This window comes from Vitis riparia, chromosome 5, assembly GCF_004353265.1.
Source record: "Vitis riparia cultivar Riparia Gloire de Montpellier isolate 1030 chromosome 5, EGFV_Vit.rip_1.0, whole genome shotgun sequence".
Taxonomy (NCBI): Eukaryota; Viridiplantae; Streptophyta; class Magnoliopsida; order Vitales; family Vitaceae; genus Vitis; species Vitis riparia.
Window position 1 is genome coordinate 690,067 of NC_048435.1, and position 22,118 is coordinate 712,184.

At 38.6% G+C, this 22,118-nt stretch overlaps 2 protein-coding genes, 1 long non-coding RNA gene and 1 other non-coding gene across 6 annotated transcripts; 2 read left to right on the forward strand and 2 right to left on the reverse strand.

The window, feature by feature from the left end:
- LOC117915078 lies at window positions 1-12,047 on the forward strand. Of its 2 annotated transcripts, none has more exons than XM_034830644.1 (6): window positions 1-556; window positions 1,029-1,240; window positions 10,350-10,635; window positions 10,724-10,809; window positions 10,922-11,013; window positions 11,120-12,047. In XM_034830644.1, exons 1-6 carry the CDS (start codon window positions 230-232, stop codon window positions 11,410-11,412), a joined length of 1,296 nt encoding a protein of 431 aa, XP_034686535.1. In that variant the 5' UTR covers window positions 1-229; the 3' UTR covers window positions 11,413-12,047. The 2 variants fall into 2 exon arrangements, with proteins under 2 accessions (XP_034686535.1, XP_034686536.1); XM_034830645.1 differs by having other exon boundaries at window positions 3-556; window positions 11,153-12,047.
- A 558-nt stretch (window positions 12,048-12,605) lies between these two features.
- Window positions 12,606-17,326, reverse strand: LOC117915079 (protein DEHYDRATION-INDUCED 19 homolog 4-like). The gene is made up of 5 exons (XM_034830646.1): window positions 17,073-17,326; window positions 16,720-16,868; window positions 15,611-15,688; window positions 14,033-14,295; window positions 12,606-13,064 (listed from the first exon to the last, which is right to left on the reverse strand). The coding sequence occupies exons 1-5, from the start codon at window positions 17,131-17,133 to the stop codon at window positions 12,956-12,958; spliced, it is 660 nt and encodes a 219-aa protein (XP_034686537.1). The 5' UTR covers window positions 17,134-17,326; the 3' UTR covers window positions 12,606-12,955.
- Window positions 17,327-18,120: 794 nt separating this feature from the next.
- TRNAT-AGU lies at window positions 18,121-18,194 on the forward strand. Its single transcript has one exon. It is a non-coding gene; the product is annotated as a tRNA-Thr (tRNA).
- A 111-nt stretch (window positions 18,195-18,305) lies between these two features.
- Window positions 18,306-21,306, reverse strand: LOC117915080. Of its 2 annotated transcripts, XR_004651363.1 has the most exons (4): window positions 21,175-21,306; window positions 20,859-21,039; window positions 18,968-19,558; window positions 18,306-18,498 (listed from the first exon to the last, which is right to left on the reverse strand). It is a non-coding gene; the product is annotated as an uncharacterized LOC117915080 (long non-coding RNA). The 2 variants fall into 2 exon arrangements; XR_004651362.1 differs by lacking the exon at window positions 20,859-21,039.
- Between the last annotated feature and the right edge of the window lie 812 nt (window positions 21,307-22,118).

Here is a 22,118-nt window from a genome sequence, read left to right on the forward strand (position 1 = left end):
CGAACGGGCACAGAGAAATAAAGGTGAGGCCGATTTCTAGAGGCTTCTGGACCCTTGGTTCCTCAGATCTCCGCTGCGAATCTCTTTCTCTCAATTTAGGCAATTCTGAGACTCCATTGCGGCCTCCAAAACCCTAGAAACTCCATCTCTATATCCATCAACGTCACTTCTCAGACAAACGACGCTGTTTCTTGTGCCCACACCAATCTACTCACTTGATTTCGCAGCAATGTCTGGTCAGGGAGGAGTCTCGATCAGCCGGAGCCGCAACGGCCACCGATTCTACGACCCTCCCGCCGTGAGAAGAAATCAACAGCAGCAACAGCAGCAGCAGCAGCAACAGCAGCAGCAGCAGCAGCAGCAGCAGATGGTGCATCGGCAACAGGTCCAGAAGCCGTTGAAGCACAAGGCTGCAGCCGAGCCGGAGAGCAGAACCGAGCCCGATGATTGCTCGTCAACGTGTTCGGTTTCTCACCAGGGACTCGGCGATTCCACTAATTTGGATCGGTTCTTGGAGTACACCACTCCGGTGGTTCCGGCGCAGCACTTCCCCAAGGTACCGGAAAGTGGAAGCTAGGGTTTCTTCGCTTTTCTGTTTGGTTGCTCAGAAAACTTTTAAAATTTGAATTTTATGTTTTACATCAATCAGTAAATATAGTTTTACTAGCTACCATTTTCCTCGGGTGCAAGCCAACCGACATTTTGGGATTCGGAAATAGGTTTCTCTGATAGTCTACTTTTTGAACCAAATTGGTTGCCGAGAGAAAGAAGACACAGAAAATAAAATGAAAATTTGAATTATGTGCTTGAGCTGTTTTGATTTACATAGAACGGGATTAGAAGTTTGATTAGAGCCAACTAAGCGAAGGTTTTAAGTTGGTTCAATGATGAAAATCTTGAAGTCAGAATTCAGTTTCTTTTCATTTTTCCTACTTTCTCCAGGCAACCAAAGGTATGTATCTTTGCTTGAATGTCTTTTATTTCTGTTCATTTTTGTGAAGAAATGGCTTTTATTTGGTGAACTGTAGACGAGCATGAGGGGATGGAGAAATCATCAAACAGAGTTTCATCCATACTTCATCCTTGGGGACTTATGGGAATCGTTCAAGGAGTGGAGTGCATATGGAGCGGGAGTTCCTCTTTTGTTGAATGGAAGTGAATCCGTTGTGCAGTACTATGTGCCTTACTTGTCTGGCATTCAACTTTATATAGACCCATCAAAGCCCTCCCCCAGGCTAAGGTGAGTCTTTTTAATGATTGGTTTTTCCGTTTTCATCCTATTGGTTTTTCCTTATGTTTAATATCCCCACTTTTGTTTCCTAGAGGATCCAATTGAAAATTTTAATGATTGGTTTTATTTTGAGTTGAATCCTTGCAACGATAAGATATTTGTGTCATTCTTGGATTTCAACTTGTAACTCTTTGTTGGGTCAATGGAAGTTATTGTTGAATTTTTATTATTAGGTCTGTAAGTGAAATTGATTAGGTTTACAAGGATCACCTCACATTTGGACTCTTCCATTTCTCATTACACTTGCACTCCTTCTTTAGCCATGTATTGTTTCAGTTTCTACTATATGGTGTTTGTTGTTATGTTAATGCACTCACTTTTTAGAGAGAACTCTTGCCTGAGGGCATCATTGAAATGGAAAATGACTTGTGGAGGCTGTAATACATTTTTTATATGTCTGTTTCTCATCTTTGATCTTTCTTATCATTCACTATGTATAGGCCTATAAAGGCTTTGTTTTGAGTTATGTAGATTTAGCTATTTTTCCCATCTATAACTCATCTTATTGTCTCATTGACCAAAAATAAAAATTTACTGCCATGTGAGGCCTAGATAAATGTTATATAACAATTAGCTCCAGAAAATTTTACACATACACACATCAGTGGAATTTATAGAAAAGGTGCAACCTTATTAGATATCAGAACAAACATCCAGAATCTTATGTCTAACCACAAAAGCATTATGACATTTTAAAACTTCCTTCTAGTTCTTTTTCTGAGGATCTTAGCAATTAACTTGTACACACTCACAACTGGCTGATTGGTCTAGTGTCTTTCTGCTCTTCTGCTTTTGGAAGCAATACAAAAAGGTGGAAAGGCTTCTAATGGATTCACCATGTCCCCTCTCCAGAGTCCCCTAATTTTTTTGCTAGGAAGCTATTCAGTATGATATTTACCCTATCACTTAGAGCAAATAAAACCTCTTCTGTTGAGAAAGTCCTCCAACCAAATCCTCTCTTTTGCTTCAATGGACATAAACACTACTCCATCAAGCCTTGGTATTGGCCTCTAGTCATTTTCGTATAGCCTTTGAAAATGTTAAGATGTCTAGTATATTCTCTTTCTCAATAGAATTTTAACTCCCCCGTTTTTGAATCCCAATTGAGTTTGCCCTAGATGTACATTGGCTAGCTGATGGAAAATTTAGTGTTACTATCACCCTCTGTAAATCAAAAGGCTCTTGATCTTTTTATTCCAAGTCATCTTCTCTTGCTTGACTGAGATCCTTAATGCCCTCTCTCCAAGCTCCTAAAACCACCTTTTCCTCCAGAAGGCCTACAACACCCTTCTTTGTGTCTCACTCTCTTATGTCCTTGAAGCGTAGGTTTTTCAGTAACCACAATCCTAAAAACCTTTTGTTCTATTTTTTTTAAATTCTCTTCCAAAGCTTTTAACTTATGGGCCAACCCGAAACTAGAAGTTCTACCAGCCACCCTCTCCCTCCATTGTTTCACTGATTTCAAAGCCTACATCTTCTAACCACATATTATCAAATCAAAGTAGTCTCAACCCATTGAATCTTCCACAGATTCTTCCTAACAGAGTTCGAAAATCTAGTTAACCTTCTCAAAAAGAAAGACCTACCTAACATAAAAGCTAGCCACTAATTCTACACTGTGAAAAGGATGCAAGCATATAAAATGTTTATGATTAATGTTGACTCCAGACAAACAACCTTAATCGACTTTCTCTTAGGCTCAAGCCTTTACTAAAGAGGACATGGTCTAAAAACCACCTATTTTCATGGTCTAAGGCTTGGTGAAAAATAACTGATAAAGGTGGAGTAAATGCTTTTAATAATGGCGTCTCCTGAACTTTCATCGAGTTCTTCTCAAGGTAAGTTAAAGCTCTTGGTGTAACCCGAAAGAAAAACCATTGAGGCCTATAATTTTCTCCATCATATTGAAGATGGCATCTTTAGGGCTTGAGCAGTGGAAATGGAAATTCTTTTCTATTTTTGAAAACGGAAAAAAAAAATGAAGAAAATTCAAAAAGTGGGTTTGGTAAATACATTTTCTCGCAAACTGTTTCCAAAACATTTCCTGAAAATAAGTCGCTAAAAATGTTAAAATTATTATATTCACATTTTCAATATTATAAGCAATTTGACAGTTGAAAACTGTTAAAATACTATCATGTTCATTGATTTTATTTTTCAAATTGAGAACATTTTGCTACCAAATTCACCCTTTGATTTCCTGCTCAATTGCACTCCAACCATTTTTTTTTTATCGCACTCCAACCATGTTGCTCACCCTTGCAAAATCAAACCCTTAGCCCCCTCATTCCCAGCATTCTTATTTTTTTCTACCATTTTTTATTTTTTATTTTTATTACCGAGGAACTTTTCATGGCCAAGCCCTTAGGACTCTCCACGAGGACCCAAACCTCGGGGTACTAACTGTCCCACCTTATTTTTTTCTACCATTACCCATGCATTTCAAAAGCTTAGAATTCTGAATCCCCTTTCTTCATCCACTTCACTTTGGTTTCTGCCTCTAACTAACCTTTATCTTGAACGTGTCTTCTAGCATTGGTTTCTTTGAGACTCTAGGGCTGTCTAAGACCAGAGTTAGAAGAGCATATCCCTCAAGAATACCAATGTTCCCAACATCTTTAAGAAGCTTTCCTCTAACCAAGGCTCTCAAAGGTGTCTTTATTCCCCATTTTCCAACCTGGCTTTGGCAGGAAAATCAAGTAAAATCAATAATCTGTTGCTCAAGTTGGCTTACCCGTCTTGCGTTTCCTACCTTATGCAAAAGCTTATCGAGTACTTAGGCAGCCATTATAGTGGAGAAACTACTGTTTTTATTCCCTCCAACAAAGAAAAAATAAGATTTGAAAAATTATTATGAACTTTCTGATCAGGCATATTGAGGCATTTCCTTCTTGTGTTAAGTGAACTGATGTTTGAAAACATACTTGAAGAGGGTTAGACCATTATCTGTAACTTCTCTCTGCTTGACATTGTTCGCAACAACAAACAGGATAATCACTAGCCATATGCAGTGTTTTGACTTGGAATGATTACTTTTGCACAGTGACAGGACTTAGAAAACATGTGTCTGAGGTTTTTTATTTTTCTTGTCTGTGTTCTTGTTGTGGTCTAGGGGAGTGGTACTTGTCCTTTATTTTATTGAACGTTTAGTGCCCTTTCTGGTTTTCTAGCCTTGCCTGTATGAGAAAAAATAATCTTAAATCTATTCTACAGGCTGGTTTATGATGTTGGTTTCAGACTGGATTTCATTTCCATATTGGTTAAATTACACCAGTCATAGGACTTTTTTTTTTTATGAATAAATAGCAATATATTAAAAAAGAAAAAGGCACATCAAGGAAGCGCCCCAAAGTATACAGGTGGTATACAAAAGAGATTAAAGAACCCCTTAAATAGAGCCTAACCAATCTACAAAATCCACAAAGGAAGGGGGGCCAAAGTAAAAAAAAAAAAAAAACCCCTTAGCCCACACCCAAAGATTACACAGGAAAAAATATTTACACCCTTGAACTGAATGCCCCTCATTTTCAAAAGTCCTATTGTTTCTTTCCTTCCAAACTATCTATAAAAGACACAAGGGAGCTGAAAGCCACACTTTCTTCCTCTTCTTTCCCACACAAGACCCAAGTCATCCCAATAACGCCTCTCTAACTGAATATGGGAGCACCCACAACACCCCAAAAAGGGAAAAAAGTAAGTTCCATAAACTTCTTGCCATCTCACAATGCAAGAGGATGCGATCAGTAGACTCTTCCTCTAAAAGACACAAATAATATCTGTTAGCCAAAGGGAACCCTTTCCTTTGAATACAATCCAAGGTTAAGACCTTTTTCCACGTAGCCTCCCAAGCAAAAAAACTCACCCTCGAAGGCACCAAAGAGTTCCAAATCCCCTAGTCTTTTCAGTTTCAAAGCCTTATAGAGAGACTTGACAGAAAATCTTCCATCCTTTGCCTTTGTCCAAACTACTTGATCTTCCACATCACTATAAACCCTCCTTTCTTGCAGCCTTAAGAGAAAACGCTCCACATCGAACACTTCCCAATCGTTAAGCCGCCTAGAGAACCTAGGAGCCCACACTTCCCCTTCAAAGTGGCTCCACACATCCTCCACCCAGGCCTCCTTAGCCAAAGAAATAGTAAATAAGGAGGGAAAAGAAATACACAAAGGATCATCTCCACACCACTTGTCCTTCCAAAATCTAACCCTTCTACCATTTCCCACAGAATAAACCATATCGTTGCCCATTACATTCCAAACTCTCCTAATAGCTTTCCACAGACCAACCCCAAAACTACCTCTCACATCACAAGATCGCCAACCACCCACTTCTTCCCCATACTCCCACAAATAACTTGCCTCCTCAAGGCCTCCCTTTCCACCGCAAAACACCAACTCCATTTGCATAAAAGAGTCTTATTCAACAATGCCAAATTCCTCACACCCGAACCACCCTTTCGTTTATCTGAGCAAACAATAGACCAATCTACTAAATGGGGCTTCCTCTCCAGGGCCCCACCACCTTAAAAAAAATCTCTTTGGATTTGCTCCAATCTCAGACTCACACTCCTTGGCATATAAAACAGGGACATACAGTAGATAAACATACTGGACAGAGTGCTTCGAATCAAAGTCAACCTGCCCCCTTTGGAGATATACTGTCTTTTCCAAATGGAAAGTCTTTTCCTCAGCCTTTCCTTAACCTCATCCCAAACTGCCACATCCTTAAAACGAGCACCCAAAGGAAGACCCAAGTAAGAAGACGAGTGCGTGCTAAACTTGCAACCAAACTCAATAGTCAATTCATCTACATTCTCCACTCTCCCCACTAGAATGAGCTCTTTTTTGTCCAAATTCACCCTTAACCCTGACATGGCTTCAAACCACATAAGAAGTCAACTCAAGTAGGACACCTGAACAAGAGAAGGCTCACAGAAGACTAAAGTATTATCTGCGAACAACAAGTGAGAGATCTCCACTCCCACACCTCCTCTACCACTGAACCGCCACACTAGAAAAAACCCTCATTCCCTCGCTCTCTTCAACAAGCAACTGAGAGTCTCCATGACAATCACAAGAAGGTAAAGGGATAAAGGATCCCCCTATCTCAAGCTCTGAAAACTTTGGAAGAAACTGGAAGGGGTTCCATTAATAAGGACGGAGAAACTGGCAGTACTAATACGTCACTGGATCTAGTTGATCCATTTAGCTCCAAAATCTATCATTTCCAACAACCAAAGAAGAAAACTCCAGTTTACATGGTCTTACGCCTTCTCAATATCCAGCTTACAACGAATGCCACCACCCCCGTCTTTTTGCATCGAATCAATAGCCTCGTTCACAATCAAAGAAGCATTTAGGATTTTCCTTTCCCTCCACAAAAGCATTTTGGGATTTGGAAACTATCTTTCCCACCACCTTTTTAAGCCTATTAGCTAGCACCTTTGCTAACAACTTGTAAAAGCTGCACAACAAGCTTATAGGCCTAAGGTCCTTGAGATCTTCAGCTCCCTCTTTCTTAGGAATTAAAACCAAAAAAGTGGCATTAATGCTTTTGACAAACCTGCCCTGATCATAAAAATCGTTAAAGAACCCCATAACTTCCTCTTTCAGAAAACTCCAGCTAAATTGCCAAAACGCCATTGAGAAACTATCAAGACCAAGAGTTTTATCTCCATTGAGGTTCAAGAGAGCAGCAAAAATCTCTTCCTTAGAGAAAGGAGCCTCTTAACATTGTTGCATCTTCCCCTCTAAGGACCCCAACCTGCAGCTCTTTGCATCTGGGCCTCCACTCCTTTGCTTCAGACAAAAGAGAGTGGAAAACCTGAGCCACTCCTTCTTTGATGTCACACTCTTCCATTACCCAAGTCTCATTTATCTTGATCTTCACCATAGAGTTGCCTGTCTTATGTACAATAGCCATTTTGTGGAAAAAGCCAATATTTTTGTCTCCTTTCCTCAGCCATAACACTCTAAACTTTTGCCTCCAAGAGGTCTTTTTCCATTATCAACCACTTCTTGTACTCCTCCAAAGCTTGCTTTTTGAGACTTTGTTCTTTTGCAAACAATACCCTTTCTCCTTCTACAGAATCCCAAAACACCATCTGCTTTAAGGCTGATTCCTTTCTAGCAGAGATATTTCCAAACACTTCTCTGTTCCAAGTATTAAAGCTAGCCTTAAGCGCTCTAAGTTTTTCAAATAGAGTGAAACTGATAGACTCTTTGAACTAGAAACCCATCCACCAACTCCTTGACAAATCCTTAAAATCGTCTTCCTTCAACCACATATTCTCAAATCTGAATGGGAAAGGACCTTTCCTCGCTCCTTTGTCGTCCAACAAGATTAGACAGTGGTTAGAAACAAGTTTGGAAAGAAGACACTGAACTACCCACTAAAATAGCACTCCCAATCCTCAAAAACTAGAAATTAATCCAGCCTCGACTGTAACTGATTATTCAAACCACCACTCCACATGAAAGACTCCCACTGCAAAGGGAGATCCCGCAATTCCAAATCCTCAATGACCTCCGAGAATCTTCTCATTGCTGAAGACAATCTTGAAATTTTGCTCCTCTCTTGAAAATCTGACAATATTAAAATCTCCTCCTATGCACCACAAATCTTGCCAAACCCCTAATGGTCCCCAACTCCTCCTAGAAATCTTTCCTAAGCCTCCCAACGGAAGCCATCCCTCACATTCTTAAACCGACAAGAAATCAAAAAATGGCCAATTTCCATTCCATTAAGCTCTAACACCCTACTATCCCAAAAGACTAACACCCTCCCCTTTGCCATACCCTGAGAATTAAGAGTGCCCCACTCCAAGAACTTGCCCACCCCCAAAAATTGAACCAAACTACACGATAGACTTTAGATTTTGGTTTCCTAGAGACAAACCAAATCCGCTTTCTGAGCCTTAACTGCAAATTTGATGATCCTTCTTTTATCGCTATCATTTGCTCCTCTCACATTCCAAGAGAGGATTCTTAACTTCATTTACCCACAAAAATTGAACACCCACTCTCTCGGGAGAGAGCTCTTCCACTTCCCGAACTTTTAAAATTAATGGAACACTCCAGCTTTTTAAGTTTCCTTTCAAACCTTGAGGAATCAACCTTAACCCTTTTAGACCCAGACCACTTGTCCTTTTGTTATTTCCTCAATTTCCATTTCTTGAGTAAAGCTAGAATTTCCTCCTCAAAACCCGTGGTCGGCATGCCTAAAAAGTCACTAACTTGTCCACTCCTCAATTGACTTCGCTCCACACTCAAGCTGTCTCATTAAGTTGTCCCTTTCCTCAAGGCTCGCCTCACCTACCACAACCAGAGCCCTTTCCTCCCCAGAAGAGGTCGCCGTAGAACTCCCGTCAACCAAAACCACATTTAGAGGACGAATACTCACATCCGCTTCAACCACCTCTATCCCCAAGCCAGAAACAAGACTACAGTCCCCTTTCGCAGCCCTTTTCCGACAAGAAGAAGAAGAGAAACCCTGCATCCCTTGAAGCACCAAAGAATAAGAGGAACGAGAGGTGTACCTTGTCGCTTCAACCTAGAGAGCCTCATCGGTGCTTGAAATCCAAGCCGAAGGTGACTCGATCATCTCCGTCGGGACAATCTCTACTGCACGATCACCCCCAACGAGAAGCCCTAAAGGGCTAACCAGCCTCCCAAAAACCTCCTCCCTAATAAAAGAAAGGCCACACCCCTGGGCCCGGCCCAACCCACCATCTTCTCCAACAGCCAGCCCACTGACCCTATGGGCCTTTTGCAATAAAGATGGCTTCCCACAATGGCCCCATTTTCCCACTCCAAGCCCACGATCTCCTCCAAGCAGTCCCTCCTACCAACCGAGCTCTCCCTGCCACCACCTCCAAATTCTTCCCCACCTGCAACAACTTTTTGAATGCAGCAGTCCGAACTTTCACCAAAACAGCCATTCTTCCCTCTAGAGTTCAACGCATCATCCCTACTTGCAACAGAGGTATGTCCATCTCCACAACTGTACCCGCGTGTGATCCACCACCCTCGTCACCCCTGACCTCCAACTCTAGCTACCCATTGCTGCAACTCCTCGAAACAACCTTGGAAAATTTCGGGGGGACTTCCCACCACAACTGGATAGAATAGCTCGAAGACCTAACCACTAGCTGCGACGAGGCGGGTAGACTTTTCCCATTCAACCTCACTAGGATCCTAGCCCACTGCAATTGAATCGAGTTCACTATGCCTTCATCCACTGCAACGAAACCTCCACAACAGTCCCCAAGTTTAATAAACACTTCACGGCTCCACAAATGCAAAGGAAGACCCAACACTCTCACCCATGCCTCCTTGCAAGACCCCTCCTTCACCTCACACCCAGACTCATGTCGCCACCTTTCCAAACTCAGAAGTCTTTCCCTGAACCTCCTAGAACCTCTGGCCAACACCCTTTCTACCTCCATTCAATCCTCACACCAGTCATAGGACTTGGTTTCAGATAAAACTCAAATACATAAATTTTGGGAGATAAAAAGAAAAGATAAATAAGCTCAGTAAAAAATAAGTTATATGGAATATGAATTACCTGTAATGTGCTCCAAAGCGCTATTTCAGACACTATTGCAGCTGTTTAACATCCTACTGCCCAGAGTTTGGGTATTAAATGTCCAGTACAATTATAAAATACATTGCAAGGAATAAAGAGCTCCTCTTCTCCAGTGACACATTCATCTGCAATCCTGTGTTCATTCTGTGGATGGGCATTTGGTGGCTGATACTCAAAATGTTCAGTTAATCCTTGCCTTTGAACGCCACATTGGCTGGTGTCACGTTCTGATGGATCATCATTATTTCCTCTATACTTTCCTGTTCATAACCCCTGTGAGATGTTATACTTCTTGAAACAGGATGTAACTTGTAACCCAGGTGAAATGTTATACTACTTGAACAGAATGTAGCTTCTATGTTCACTGTAACTATTGGAGGAGAAAAGGTTCAATCATGTCAAGAAGATTAATCAATTAATTATTGGTGCACTAATTGTATTTCATTTTCTTTCTTCCATTTTGTGACAGGCGACCTGGTGAAGAGAGTGATGCAGAATCATCCAGGGAAACAAGTAGTGACGGCAGTGCTGATTATGGAGTAGAAAGAGGTGCCAATAGGGTTGCTCAGGGGCCTTGGAGCCAACAGAAACTAGCAGATGTGAATACCCAGAATATGAATAGACTCTCTCTGAGAAATAAACCCTTCATGGGTTCACCAAGTGGTGAGGGCGAGGTTCCCAACCCTCCAGGTTTACTTTTGTTTCAGTACTTGGAGCAGGATTCCCCATATGGTCGAGAACCTTTGGCTGATAAGGCAAGTTCAATATCTACTGGGAGATTCAATATTTCCCTTGCAAAGATTTTTCATCATTATAACATATGCATCACCTTGCATCCAACAGATATCAGTTCTTGCATCTAAGTTTCCGGAACTAAGGACATACAGAAGCTGTGATCTATTGCCTTCAAGTTGGGTTTCTGTGGCTTGGTATGTAATGTCCCTATGGTGATTGTGATTTACTATTAAAAATGATTCTTAGTCTGAAAACCATACAATGAAATTATTGACCTTACAGTTTTTATTTGGGTACTTGATGTAGGTACCCCATTTATAGGATACCCATGGGTCCAACTCTACAGAATCTGGACGCCTGCTTCTTAACATTTCATTCCCTGTCAACACCCTTCCAAAGTATCTCTCTTTGCCCCATCCTCTGTTTATATGTACATGTACATGTACATGTGTATGCATACATGTGCACATGCATGAGCATGAATTCATCTGCTTCTGCATGCAGGTTGTGATAGAATTTCCATCTTGTTTGAGACAGGTGCAAACACTGATTGGCTGGATTTTCGTGGGTCAAGTGTTCAGGAGGTCCATGGTGCTGGTATGCCCTTCAAGCTGTCATTATCCATCTTAGGGCTTGCTTTCTACAAGTTCAAAGTTTCTGTTTGGAATCACAATGGAGTCTGTGAATGTCCAAAGGCCAATTCTCTATTGCGAGCTGCTGATAATTGGCTCAGAAGTTTGAAAGTTAATCATCCTGACTACCAGTTCTTTGTGTCCCACAATTCATATTGGAGGTGAGATAGGGAGAATTTTTCCTAGTCAGACTCTGTTTCGTTTTTTTAGGATGCAAAGGGATCCATACTAGTAGTTTTGGAAAAGAAGCCCATTGCACATATGCAGCAATTGTCCCCCAATGTTTTAGATTTTTGGTCAGTCATAGAGCACTGTGTCTTCACAGCCTCAGGCCTACTATATATGCCTTTTCCTTTTATCTGGTGGCACGCCTTATGTTGGATTAAAGAAGTGCCAGAAATGCTCTACTTCTTCACATTCATGAGGGCACGGTAGGCAGAAGGATGATGGCAATGTAATAATAGTCAGTTAATGGCTGTTGAGATGTGCTGGGGAAGTGTTTTTAAGGTAAGAGGTGTGGAATATGTGATATTCCAGTGCAACTGGCAGGGCTTTCCAATGATAACGTGTATGAATGATTTTGTGAAGCTAGGAGTTAGACTATTAAGGTTGATAAACTGAAAATATCAGTAAATGCAGCTTGTTAAGCAGAGATGGTGATGATGATGATGAAAAATTGGGGATATTTTGTATATTTGATATGTTTGTCTAATACTGTAAACTAGCAGCTTACAGAATTTGACTGCCTTTTTTCCCATATGCTAATGGTTGACATGTATACTATTAGTCCTTTTTAGTTTAAGGTTTCATCAACAAATTTTATCATCTTCTAGATATTTATTTAGCCTGAGGGGAATGTGGGTGTTGTGCCCTATTTCAAAATGGGTAGCAAAATGGGATGCTGAATGAATCATGGATTCACAAGCTTGGGGTAGTTGTAACGGGCACAATAACAGTTGTCCACTACCACCCTTCTTGTGGTTTAACGACAATAGAATCTCTGATTTCTCTTTTTATCATTTTTAAATTCTCACGCCTAGGACTGTAATTTGGCCGTTGGGACCCAGATGGACTTGGACCAATATTTCTCATGCGCTGGGTCAATACATCATGTCCGGCCCAAATACGAGGACCCTGGACTTTTTTTGGCATGGCCAAGACCAAATTAGCCCAAGGCTCCAATAAATCAGGCTAGGCCAGAGGATGGGCCCGGCAGGACATGGCACCAGAAGTGTAATACGTGGTCCAGGCCAACCAAGGGAGTGGACCTGGAAATGTGGGCGGACGTTCATGAACGAGACCAGCAGGGGGCTGGAGACGAGCCCCTGAATTGGATTAACGCCTTGTGAATGCATTCATGCTTTAACGTTGTAGCAATGCCTAAGTTAAGTAGTTTTTAAGTCATTGTTACATGTTTTCCACTATGAACATAGAGATAGCCTAAATACAATAGGACCCAATTGCCACCACCTCTTTGTAAAATAAGTTAGTAAAAGCACCTCATTTGAGCACATAAAAGTTGGAAAACCTATTCCATCTTCTTCATCATAATCTTCTCTCTCTACATACAAATAGGGAATAATATATTGTTCCTCCCCTCCCCACCCAACTATATATCCAACTTGATCACATCTTTTTCCCCTTTCTTGGAACTTATCTCCCGGTACTCAAAATACATTTGGCCGTACAAGCCAATTATACATAACTCTCATAAGCTGTCTTCAAGAATAGTTGACAGCAAAAGCCCTTGGACGAACTCACACCTCCTAGCCTTCTCCTCTTGCTCTTTATCTGATAGTTGAGGCTTTTGGATGTTTCTGCCACATCATAAACTAATGTCAGATTTACAAAAATAATGCTCTGAATAATTGCATTTTAGAACAATACTATGAGCTCCTAATATAAAGCAGAAAGTGTTTTCAGTTGCTAATGGCAGGGGTAGGGAGAGGCAGAGGATGGGTGAAAAGAATCTCTGCCATTTTTCAACCAAGTCTGGCATCTTAAATCTTTTATCTCTGAAGTCTCTAGGGTAAATCTTAAAAGACCTTAAGAGATTGTAAGCCCCCCCAAATGGCTAAACATCAGTTGCATTTTTGTTTGTGTTATCTCATGTCTTCTATAACCAAACAAAATATACAATGGGGCAAACCTATAATTACTATGCCTAATTATGATTGAGAAACTCAATCCCCAATGATACTAATGCTTGTCCATTCCAAAGTTTCATTGAACATACTTTAAAAATCAAGTGAACATACCATTAGTCTATGAAGCAGTTTCTCACAAGTTTTAGACAAAACAAACTGCACAAAAGCAAGGAACCCCTTGTCTTTAACATTGATATATAAGCAAACATTTGCACTTCGAAGCCATAAGAATGCAAACATTTAAGGAAACAATTCCTTCCTTCCAGCTTCCCCAATTAAATTTTGTGATCATGGCTCGGCTAATGTTGAAAACAGTGGGACATAAGCAAGAATACAAGTCAATAAAGCAAAGTCATCTAGAATAAGAAATATTACCAACACCTAATTCTAATAAAATTCAACCAACATGCATAAATACCAAAAATTTTATTTAAAGAAAAACCATTACCACCAGATATTTGATCCAAAGTAACTATCCACCCCCTTGAACTAATATATTTCAATTCAACAGCACAAACTTCCTTTTTGCAACTTAAGCTTTAAGGTTTTTTCCATTCATTTCTTAGATAACAGAGAATAACATTTAAAAAGTTTTAGAATTAAGAAAAAATACAAACCAATAATGCCCATGATCATACCTTTCTGAGAAACCCTCATCTGAGCTCTCCTTTACCACACTTGCTTCAGCGGAAGAATCAGGTTGTACAACAACAGGTTCATCAACTACAGGCGCATTATACATAAATGATGACAACAATGGATCAGGTTCTGAATTGGAGGAAGAAACTATGCGTGAAGAACCCCCAAAAATAGATTGCAGATTTCCATCCCGCAGCTCTTTCCTCAATATAGAAAATGTTGAGTTGGACCCACCCCTGCGGAATCTCCTCCTCCGCTGCACGTAATCATTAGTCAAGGAATAATATAACATCATCATGATCATACAAATAAAGGCCATGAAGTTGCATGGAACAGGTGAAAGTTTTGAGGGCTTTGAAGAAATTGACAGAAAATTGAAAGGAAAAAAAAGTAGGCTCATATTAAAGCTGTGGTCTAAATGAGTTTTAAGAAAATTAAAACATGAAATAAAAACGAATACACAATAAAATAGATTGTGGGGACAATGGCTTAAAGACATGGAGATGCACAACACAGTGGATTAAGATGTTTTAAGTGCAACTAGAAGACTTAAGGTCAAAATCATGTCTTAAATCACAATCATAATATGAAATATGAGTAAAACCAAGTTAAAATGACAAGAAAACTCCAAAAAAATAGGTCCCAGATATTTGTTGTTGAAAGGAGAAGCTGTCCTTTAAATGGATCATCAAGCACAAATCCTAGGAAGAAAAACCTGGACCTCATCAACTTTGAGCCCCACTGGATTGAGCCTAGGCTTGTGAAAGATGTTGTAGTTAGAAGCATACTTGAAAAAACTAACTCATACAATATTTATCCACATGATTTCCTATTGGGTGGGGTTTAGATACCTATTAATCAAGCATCAGGATGGTGACAGGGCGGGTTCAAGTGGATCACCCACCAGGGGGTGGTGGTGGTAGGTAGAAAAGGGAATTTCCCATACTTGCCCCACCCCGCCTTGTTTAACATTTTTACAATTTTTCACTTTTAATTTTAAATTTTTTAATTATATTAAAAACAAATATAATTTCTAAATAAATAAATATTATAAATTTTTATAATTTATTTTATAAAAAAATAATTATTTATCTTATGCATTAAGAAAAGGGAAAAATGAAAGCAAATTAAATTATTCTTTATTTAATTATATATATAATTCAAGCAGGGCAAGACAAGGCAACACTCAAATTCAACCCAAGTTTAAAAAAAATCCTCAAACCTACCTTTAACTTGTTTATGTTTCTCCCAAACTCATTCTATTAGGTCCAGAACAGGTAGGTACCGCAAAAAAACCTGCCCATTATCATCCCTAATCTTACACACTTGAGCACTACCTTGGAAAACAATCCTACTGCTTAGGCTGTTAGCATATTTTAGGGAAAAAAAAAATGATTGTCAATAAAGAAACAGGTTCCATTATTAATTGATCAACTCTAGACCATAAATGAATATCAATCTGATATTATGCAACAAGTTCTCACAATCTGAGCATTTTATAAACCAGAAACAGACTAACCACAAACCATTCCCCATCCAAAACAAGACTTAAAGGCAACTCAAGTGAAAAAGGATATTTTAAAGAAATTTCCATGTTGCATTGTAATATGGCTAACAATATCCATCCCCACTCTTTTCGCACAAACTGGACATACCTGCAAGAACAGACAATTCAAACAAATACAGTGTGAGCACAGATGTAGTGAATGCAACTGAAAAGCACAATTTCCTTCCAACCAAGCAACTGATCATCATCAATTTAATTGAAAGAAAGTTACCCCAACAAAGATAATTGTTTAACATCATCCAAACATCTTCCTAATTTTCCCATAGTGGAAGTCTCTCTAGTCTCCACACTCCTCAGCATCCCTCCCTTTATAGTCATTCAAAAATTGTAAAGAAAGTTTCTAGTGTGGCAACATTATCTTATTTGGGGAACAATAGACACTATAGGCATTAGGCATTTACATATTGTAAAATAAAGTTCAGAGTAGTGCTTGTTGACCACACTAGCTCCTATAGAAGAACAATAGGCCCTCTAAATGTCTGTATAACACAATGTTAAGCTGGAAAACAAGCATAATGCATTTTAGCATCGGTTAGAAGAAACCTTTAAAAACCGAAAAAGAAGCCCCTCCTATCACTTTCAATTGTAGTGCACCTCACAGTCCATACGCAAATCACAACAACATAATTCACAATGTGCTAGTCCATGAATAAAGTATGAATTTCCAAGAAGCCAATCAAACCCTAAAATTGAAACTCTGCTTTACTTTCTTCCCTACTAAAACAATACATTTAACCCAAGCATGCTTGATCTTGATATTTGTTTGTACAATTCCAATTTTCTTTTCTTGGTATCCTTTTGTCAACAAACAAAGTCTACAGAAAGGAAAATTACTATAGATAAGAAGCACCAAACAACCAATTTCTAAAAGATTCTAGGGACTAGTAACCCTAGAGAACATATAATCGAACATCAAGACAATACCGAGCAATATCAATCTCACTTTACCAAAAAGTGAGATTCTGAATCAACAAAGTCACAAATTTCAAAACAACAGTTATAGGCAAAAGAGTAAAACCAAATAAAAACGTTAATTTCACCTTTCATGGGAAAAAGACAAGGAAAAGAGAGTTAAAATTCCTCACAAAACAGCCTACAATCCAATTCCAAACCTCTTACCCCATTTTTTGCTTCAACGGGATGCTCCTCATCAATATGGCAACAAAGTCCAACCACGTCGAAATCCTCCGCACAAAACGGACAAAGAAACTCCGGCAAACACTCCTCATCGCCGTCAAACTCCTCTCCTCCTCTCTCCAGATACAGATCTGTACTAACACAAACCAAACCAAAATCACAACCAATTCCAAAAAATCCCAACGCAAAACCCTAAACCTCCGCCCGATCGCCGAAAAACCTCACATCCACCACTCCGAACAGCTAAATTTTTCCCGCACTTTCTCGGAAACCAAACGTAAGATTATCTCACCCCCAAAACTAAAATAAAAATAAATAAATAAAAGTAAACGAACCAGATCGAGACTGAAAACGCTTTGACAGAATAGAGAAACGAGCGGCGAAATCGGAGTCCATTGATCGTGAAAAGGCTTGTTGGAAACCCTAGTGAAATGGTGGCAATTTGGAAATTATGTTAGAAAATGAAGACCTAAGACTTTATGCGTCAATAGCCAAAAACTGAGGACGGAAAAGGCAGTGAGGAAAGAAGGAAGAAGCGAGGAGAAAATTGCTGGGAGTGTCCGCGTCTCCCACCGACTTCGCTAGTACGAGAATTTATAGGACGCGGTTTGCGGAAAAGACCATGGAGTTTTGGTTATTTTCGGAAATACCCCTAACCGCCTGAACACTAAGACAACTGAAAATTCTGGGAATGTGAGTGGGTGTGGGTCGGAAGGGAGGCTGGGGAGCGAGAGGACACGAGAGGGTTTCCTGCGGGTGACCTACGCAGATCACCTACGATGCCATAGGAAAAATTCTTACTTTACTTTCTTCCTATGTATTCTATTCATTAAGACATTAACCATATGTTTGAAAACTATCTTGAAAATAGTTTTTGTAAATTTTCCAAATTAGAAAATAAGGTTGATACATTTTTAATTAAAAAAAAGTATTTTCAAAATTTGGAAAATATTTTAATTAAAAATAAAAAACATTGAAAACACCTTACAAACTTTTGTATCATACATAAATTTATATTATTTTAGGAAGAATAATTCACAAAAACTGCTTTTATATTTAAATTTTGTCCCTAAAAAGAATGGATAATAATTTTTCAAAACTACCTTTCAAGCATGTTTTTCAAAATATTGGCCAACTCACCAAAGACATTGTCCATCTTTGTATAAATATCATGCTATTTTATTATAATCATTAATTTAATAGTAAAATTAAAATGATAATTTATCTTGGTATAATGTATTTTTGTTTTTATATATTAAATTTTTTTTATGATTTTATTTAAATTAATAGCAAATTAAGAGTTGCTGGCATATAGTCTTGGTTGAGCCAGTAGATAATTGAATTGTTTGAATTATTAAATATTTATAAATCCACAGGCATATTGCTTTCGTAGCTCAGTTGGTTAGAGCACCCGTTTAGTAAGCGGGAGGTCTTGAGTTCAACTCTCAACGAAAGCAGCCCCACCCTGAACGTGTACATATTTTTCCTTACACTTTTTGCTATAAGCAAAATATCATTCCATCCATGGAAGAAACAGTACAGAAACTTCAAAAAAATGTCATGAGTGATGACCAATGAGTCACAAACAATTATATATATTTAACCTCAAAGAAGTCTGACATGGCCCTATGCTTTGAACCCATCACTGGCATCCCATGGTACTTGTGAAGTCCCTGCAGTGAGATTCTTGACGATGGTTTTGATCCTGTTTATGGACGGCTTTTAACATACTTCATTAGGATTGGAATCAAGTCCTTCGTCCTAAACAAGAAATGCACATCAGTAAGACTGAATTAGTAATCAGTTATTGCTTTATCAAAGTACTCCTTGAGTTTCTTAGAAACAAATTGTATCATCTTTTCTTCATACATTTTGGCTACAAAGGTTATCTGAATCATTGACAGGTTCCAATTTCAAGAAAAATAATCTCAGAATTTCAGTTAGCCTTTCAAATGGTATATCAAGAAAAAAGATTTTGTTTTTTTTTGTTTTTCTTTTCTATTGAAGCATGAGGAGCAAGAAAGCGCGGAGGATCCCACAGTTGAGGGCATCCAAACTAAGGCAAATTGCTATCAGTGATCTCCTTCCAGGAATAGCAGTGTATTTCTTCACAGTTCCTAAACAAGGGAATGGATCACAAGTTGAATAAAACAGGGAGGACCTTATTACATGCCAAAATATTGCAGAGAGGAATCAAAATAAAATGTTCAGCAGTTAAAAAATAACATACCTTGGAACATTCGGTTCATTAACCATCTGGGTTGTAATACCATGCAGAAAAGAATTTGGAACATGCTGTTCTGGTTTTACGAGGGCTTGGAAACAACTGTTCTTGTCCCTTAGAAGATCCAGGATAGCAATTTCAATAATCCAGCCAGTCTCCCTGCAAAATCCAGTAGTTTCAACATCAATAACAAATCTTTTTACTGGATGCTTCAAGTCTTGGCTCTCCTTAATCCTCTGTTCAGCATCAAAGTACTGAATTCACTGAATGATGATTCACTTATACTTCTTGCTCTCAAACTTGCTTCCAATGATTCATGCCAGGGGTGGCTTGATTTACTTCTCCCTGTATCTTTGTCATTGTCTTTTTCTACAATTCTTGGTGTTATAGGTCGTGAAATCCATGCCCTACTAAAACTACCTCGAGAAGCTTCAAAATTATTGGATCCAATAAACTTGGATTTGGAATCTCTTTTAAAAGTAGTTCGTAACTGATGGAAGTTTTCCAACCAAAAACTGCCAAATCGTATTATTGGAAGGTTAGGCAATGACAGTATTCTGCATCTGAAAGCTTGCAATAAAGAGAACCCCATAAAACCTGTCATCATTTGAATCAACAACTAAAACAAAGTTAAATTCCAATTGTTAAAGATTCCAAACTCCATGAGAAGTTGGCTATGATTTAACAATAAGAACAAACAAGGAGCAAAATCCAATATTATCTAGCATCTTATGAAGAACTTATAACTACGCCCTATTGTCTCACAACCCAAATCCACTTGATCCATCATGACAAACCCAAATAGTATGATTCACTGAAACAAATTTTCTTTCTAGGCAAGTAGAAGATGCAGAATTCTCATTTACTGATAAATTAGGGCATGACCTTATTAATAAATAAGAATGAAGACATGCTATGGATCAATTTAGATTATTAAAGATACGGTAATCGAATCAGTTCTTCAATTCAAAATATCACCTCATTGATAACATCTATGCAATATATAAATATACAAAATCATGTTAAAACCTATAATATAAAGAAAAATGTGCCTCCCCGCTCAACCCCCCTAATCTATGATCCTCTAGTGACAGACAGTAGCTGTCAAAACCCGATTCCCTTTGTTGCTCTCCACACCAATTTGGCTTTTTGTTCCTCCCAAATATACCAGAAAAATTGGTTCTTCTTCTCAGCGTGCTTTCAGCCTTTTTAAGTCATTGCAAAAAATGAGTTTTAAGAGAAAAGAAAGTCTTATTGTGCTTTAGTGGCTCTTCTACATCACAAGATGGTTAATTGGTTACTAGTTATATTTTTGCTCTCTTGCAGTCTTGCTGCAACCAATTTCTCGTATTCTCCAATTTCTAGGTATTGTTATGTTTAGTGTTCCATTCAGCGGTATATTACATTGGCATTTTAGTACTCCCCAAAGGCTTAGGATTCTGTAGAATTGGAGTAGAGCAAATACTGAAACACCTCGCTTATCCCCTCTCAAACTCCTCACACAATTCACAACAACTCTCACTGGAATTTTAAATACTATCTTCACCCACCCCAGTCTGTTTTAACCTTCCGATATCGCAGGACAACATAAAACCACATAAATTAGGCGATTTCATAAATATAAACGTATAAAGTTTCTCAATACTAGAAGAAATGAAGAACCCTAGTCATACTGAAGAATCATCATGCTCATTGTCAGTTAGTTTCAAGGCCAACCCATTTCTAGACAGTCCCCAATACCCAGAATAATACTAGATCACTAAAAATCCAACCATCGAAAAGAACAAAACCCCATTACATATTTTTCCTACTTGAAGAAAAACAATGAGGATTTGGATCCCCAGCAAACCACCCAGTTCTATGCATTGTCAACTAAAATTGATTCTAAAAGCAATACCAGTGTTGTATCTTCACATAATGGTCCAATCCTTGACAACAAACAGAACGAATTGAAACTCGATCAATCAAAGCAAAGAAATACGAAATCAGTAGAATCCACAAAACAATCAGTTCGAAACCAGCCTTCAAAACCGACACAAAAAGCATCGAAAAGGCACAAATCAATGAGAACCCACCAACTGTTTGAAACAAAACCAAAAAAAAAACCAACCCCATTAACTCACATCATTCAAACGAGTGTCCTCTACAGTACAACCACTCAAACACTAACCAAAGACTACAATTAAAGAATGAAACGGAAGAAGAAGACATACCCGCGGAATGGAAACAACTGAATTTGCTAGAGAAGATTTGGATTGTTGGGTAGATTGAACATAAGCATGAATACATGCATTTTTGCAGTTACGGCCCCCACGAATTGTGGAATACGCGCGCTAGGAGTCGGTTGATGGCCACTTGAACCATCAACCGGGAATATAGGGCTCAAGGCTTTGAGCCTTTTTTAAACTGCCGCTTTGTGGCAATCGTGCCCCTGGGCTCTCGGCCCATTGGGTCACCCACCCCAATTTTTCCTTTTTTTTTCATAATTTAAAATATTTAACACAAAATTAAGAATATTCATCACATACAAAAAAAAAATTAATTAATTAATTACTTAATAAACCTCGACCCGCCTTGAATAGTATTGATTGACCGATTATTTAAATGTTAGTTTTTGCTCTTTTAATCATTTACTTGTTTTCTTCATTTTAAAATTATCGTTCTTCTATCCCATAATTAATACACGACATTTTTTTTAGTAAATGACTATGATAAATATAATAAGAAGTTTTAAAATGATAGTTTGCTCTGATTGTTATAGTTTAAAGGCAAGAAAATTGAAAATAAAAAATCAAACCCATAAAATCGATTTTTCTAAACTCTTAAACCAATCTTTATAATTATTAAAATTGAATCAATTTAATCGATTTTGATTTTGATTGATTTAAATAGATTGGTTTTCAATTTTCATTTATAAGCTTAATGAGCACCATGAAGTGAAAGGGATGGATCATTTGGTAGTACACTTGATGAATAGTTGGTGCAAGTCTCGTCAACATTAAAAAGAAAATTGATAAATGAAGCAAACTGAAGCTAGATTGCACATTGCTCTAAATAAATGCCAAGGGTTGTGGACCTCTATACGGTACACCCATCCTTTACTTCCCAATATATACTCGAAGATTTGGATATAAAGACGAATTCATTTTTATACTAA